The sequence below is a fragment of the Aplysia californica genome, unplaced genomic scaffold (genome assembly GCF_000002075.1).
Source record: "Aplysia californica isolate F4 #8 unplaced genomic scaffold, AplCal3.0 scaffold00860, whole genome shotgun sequence".
Taxonomy (NCBI): Eukaryota; Metazoa; Mollusca; class Gastropoda; order Aplysiida; family Aplysiidae; genus Aplysia; species Aplysia californica.
Genome location: NW_004798130.1, coordinates 263,757 through 268,516, shown reverse-complemented (window position 1 = coordinate 268,516; position 4,760 = coordinate 263,757). Strand labels below are relative to the sequence as shown.

Below are 4,760 nucleotides of genomic sequence, written 5' to 3'. Positions count from 1 at the left end.
TCTCTCTCCGTGTCTCGTCTCTCTCCGTGTCTCGTCTCTCTCCGTGTCTCGTCTCTCTCCGTGTCTCGTCTCTCTCCGTGTGTCGGTCTGTGTCTGTGTATTCGACTAACGTTCTGCTTTTCAAAGCGCGAGTCGAATCGGCCGTATTGTGCCAAAACGGTAGGTTTTGTTTTGCTCAGAAGGAAAAATCAGGCTGGCCCCGACTGAGACATTATGTTGGTGGTTGGCGGGTGCTCTGGTGTGGTTTGCTTCTTCTTTCCTACGAAACACCTATCTTATCTCCCCTTCTTTTTTTATGTTTGTTACTCTCTTGTAACACCTGTAATCTTCTGGCGCTCCTATGACCTTGTGCTGTTGCGAGCGCCGTAAAACCTTTACTAAAACTAAAACTGAGACATATGAATCAAACGTGGCGGTGTGCACAGGCTCTAACTCTTCTCTCCAGAAGAGACAGTTTTACTCGATTGCGCATCGGACACACGGCCCTGACCCACAAATACCTCCTACAGGGAGATGAGAAGCTGTTCTAGGTCGGATGCGACACAGATTTTACCATTACACACATCTTAACAGAATGTCTAGACTTTAGAGAGATCCGAAGGAAATATTATAAATGCAAGAAATTGCAAGACATTTTTTCCGTCGTTTGTCCCAGCAAAATTTTGAATTTTATTAAGGCCATTGGCCTTTATGGCAAATTGTAAAATGAAAACGTACTATATAAAATTTGTATTGTTACCTATAAGAGTTCTTTTACATCACAAATATATTTACACTAAATTTTAACATTCTAGCATTTTAGAATCAATTAGTTAACCAATCGTGCAGCGAACTTTTGCGAAAGTAAACAACTTGTGTTTCGCGCGCTCATATGACCTTAGCAGTTGCGAGCGCCGTAAAACCCTATACTAATAAATAAATAATCTAACACTTACACGACAGGCGACAGCGAGTATGGTTTAGATCCGCTATGGGTGAGCACGAGAATGAGAATTATCTAGCTAGAATAACGTTGACCCTTTCATGGTGGTTGGCAGGGGCTCTGGTATTCTCCTTCCTTCTTATCAATTTCCTTCCTTCTTATCAATCTCCTTCCTTCCTATCAATCTCCTTCCTTCCTATCAATCTCCTTCCTTCCTTCCTATCAATCTCCTTCCTTCCTTCCTATCAATCTTCTTCCTTCCTATCAATCTTCTTCCTTCCTATCAATCTTCTTCCTTCCTATCAATCTTCTTCTTGTCAATCAACTGTTGCCCTTATCTCTTCTTCTTTTCTGTGTTTGCTACTCTCTATGAACTATTTAGCTCAGTCCTATGGGAGGATAGTAAATGCTGAGGTCCCGCCACTCAAATAACCTAACAGTGTTGATAGTGGTGTAACATTCATTCACATATTTTTTTATTCCAGATCCCCGTCAGCAGATCAACTCGGTGACGTCATTCATCGACGGCTCACAGATCTACGGTTCATCCGAGGAGCTACTCAAGAAGCTGAGAGAACCAAATTGTAAGTGTTAAACGTTGTTTGGGTGATTTTTCACGATTTACGATGTTTTGGTGAATGTTCACTTTTTGCTGACTTTTCACTTCTTGATGTTCCCTTCTGTTTGGGTAATATTTTACGATGTTTTGTTTTATTGAATCGGTGAAGGGCTGGATACTATGTTTTACCTTATGGGGGTTCTGAAAGGGATTTGGGGCGCGAAGCTGTGAACTAAGAAAAGAAACATGAGCTTAAAATAAAGCCAAAAAATGTATAATTTCGAAAAGTAACGTTGGTGAAAGGCGAAGGCGGGGAGAGGAGATTAAAATGAGAATTTGAAACGGCTGGCGAACTAAACAAAAATCTGAAAAGGGAAAGCTAAAAGCGCCCCAACACCTGAAAAGAGGTTGTAAACTATATTGTGGAGTGAAAGCTAAGATGTATTTGACTAAAATGGGATTTGAGCGCGGTATAGAAAGTTAAAATGTGAGCTGACTGCTAAAATATTGGCTGAAAATTGAATGAAATGTTGGCTAATATTAAAATGGTAGCTGAAAAGTAGCATGATTTTGTGGGTTTAGGGGGGGGGGGAGAGATAATGAAGGCGAAAATGAATTCCAGTAGTTAGAAACGGAAAGGAGTCTAAACGTGTCACTTCCCTGTTCCATGGCAAATCGTCTTTATAAAAGACGGCTTAATCCAAGTGTTTTCACATAATTGTTAGAAGCTGATAAGACGAAAAACTTAAATTTTCAACCCGGTGCTATGACGACACATCAGGAGATATTTGTAATGAATATATTTACATTATAAAATATTATGTTATGAGTATGCCTTTTGAGAAAAAAAATAATAATGTGGGTTTTTTACCTCATATTTCAGCTTTTCTGTTGAAGACCAAATTAGGTAAATTCTTACCGGAGGCGACAGATGAGGCCGAAGGCTGCATCCTGCGAGAAAATTCCAACGACTACTGCTTCCTGGCAGGTTTGTTCACCCGACCTGTGTGTACCTACAAGGGGAGGAAACTCCATTCAGCGGGGCATGCAACACATATTTAACTGTTTTGCACATTCCAACAGAGTGTGTAGATTTTGATCGTATACGCACGAAATATTTCAGATGCAGGGGAGCATCAACTCTTTTTGACATAGTTGATCCAAGGAAAATGTTGGGCTTCGTGAAAGAAATTAGATAGATTCCAAAAATATAACTTATGTATATTTTAGACAGCGTGGGGAAATCATGCACTCGTCAGAATAATGAAACTGAAGGAAATTGCAGTTTTCCTCTGGTTTGGGAATTTTTATTGAATTTTTATTTTTTGGCTAACACCTTTCTATGTCCATTAAAGAACACATTTCTGTGTGGATAACACAGAAAAATGTTGATTAAAGGCACAAAAAGTGTTTAATTTTCTGTTTCCATGGACTCTAAGGAAATAACTTAACTTTGGCAGTCATTTTCCACTAATTTTACCTCTGAAACCAGGCGACTCCTACCTCCTCCAATCGCAAATATCCCGCCGTAGCTCTCTTTACTATGAGTTACTCTCTTGTACGTACGTCGTGTAAAACCAGAGACTTGTGCCGTAGAACTTTTAGTAAACCTATCAATTTGTGGCGTCTACTAAACCTATCAATGTGTGTTTTGTGTCCACCATCAGGAGATTCCAGAGTGAACGAACATCCTGCTTTGGCCAGCATGCACACACTGTGGATGCGAGAACACAACAGGATTGCCAGAGAACTGGCCAAACTTCGGCCACAGGACTCCACAGAGGAAATTTTCCAGCTCACCAGGAAAATTGTTGGTGGTAAGTGAAGGAAAGAAACATTCCAAACAATAGTTTTATCCTTTCTTATTACATTCACCTTGCATATATCTTCTCAGTTCTCAATTGAATAATGGGTGCCCAACAAACCATGGTTCTTGTTGTGGGTGGCTGGAGGGCGTCACTGTTAAGCCTACTTCTTTTTTCTTCTCCACTTACATGACCTCATTTTCTTGCAAGTGCCGTAAACCTTTTAGATCTACTGAAACTAAACTAAACCCAGCTGTCCCCTCCCCTGGCCCAAGCTCCCTGTGTCCTCTGCCACCTCTCGGCGCCATGTTGCTACCCTAGAATTACGAAGTACTATTATCCTCGGTACCTAGTTCGGGGAAATTTTACGTCAAAAATGTGTTTAACATGTCAAGCTTTTAAAATGTATTACTTTCAATATCTTACAACTCCGTGTCACACGTTAGCCCTCATCCAACCTCACCCCCTTAACCCCCACGCCAAGTGGGTGGTTGGCGGGTGTTCTGGTGTGGTTTGCTTCTTCTTTTCCATCAAACATCTATCGTCCTTATCTCCCCTTTTTCTTTTTATGTTTGTTACTCTCTTGTAACAGCTCTAATATTCTGGCGGTCATATAACCTTATGCAGTTGTGAGCGCCGTAAAACCTCTACTAAAACTAAACCCACCCCAACCCCGACCCCCCCAGCTCTCCTTCAGAAGATCACCTACAACGACTGGCTACCTATAATCCTGGGAACCGTGGCCACCCAAGGCAAACTGGTGTCCAAGAGCGGCCGATCCACCCCAAACCTGGCCGTGGACCCACGAATCAGCAACTCTTTCTCCACAGCCACCTTCCGATTTGGTCACTCGTTAGTTCCCGCCGAAATCCTCATCGGAGAGAGAAACGTGCACCTAAGAGACCTGTTTAACAGGTTTGTTTGGGATTTGTTTATGATTTGTTTGGGGTTTGGGATTTGTTTGAAATTTGTTTGGGATTTGTGAATTGTTTGCGATATGTTTGGGATTTGTTTGGGACACAGTCGAGAGCATCTAAGGCGGTCACCAATAAATGGTCGCCTCAGAACCATCAAGATTGTGTCCCAAGTGTACTTGAGTAAAGAGGTACTTTGAATTAAATAGTTCTGGGGGGACGAAATGTCGAGAAGATACGTAGCCGTCTTAAGACCGATGGTGATAACAATCTCAATCAAATAGTTATAGTGAGAGTTTGGCGACACTTTGCAATACAATGCCATATAAAGACCGAAGGTTAAGAGGTGGTACGTAAGAATAACGTATAAATAAAAGCAGACAAGGGCGATAGACGCTTTTTGTTTTAGTAAGTTTTACAGCACGTGCACCTCAATGCCATATAAAATGGTGAAGATAAGTGTTACAAGAGAGTAACATAAAATGGTGAAGATAAGTGTTACAAGAGAGTAACATAAAATGGTGAAGATAAGTGTTACAAGAGAGTAACATAAAATGGTG

General features: G+C 41.2%; 1 protein-coding gene across 2 annotated transcripts in view; it reads left to right on the top strand.

Moving 5' to 3' along the window:
• Positions 1 to 4,760, top strand: part of LOC101863779 (peroxidase-like protein 3) — a 26,958-nt gene that overhangs the window by 14,742 nt on the left and 7,456 nt on the right. For both annotated transcript variants that reach the window (XM_005110167.2, XM_035972814.1), the window contains 4 exons: positions 1,408 to 1,506; positions 2,365 to 2,469; positions 3,149 to 3,298; positions 3,973 to 4,201. In XM_005110167.2, the coding sequence (XP_005110224.1) occupies positions 1,408 to 1,506; positions 2,365 to 2,469; positions 3,149 to 3,298; positions 3,973 to 4,201 (583 nt within the window). The remainder of the gene's footprint in view (positions 1 to 1,407; positions 1,507 to 2,364; positions 2,470 to 3,148; positions 3,299 to 3,972; positions 4,202 to 4,760) is intronic.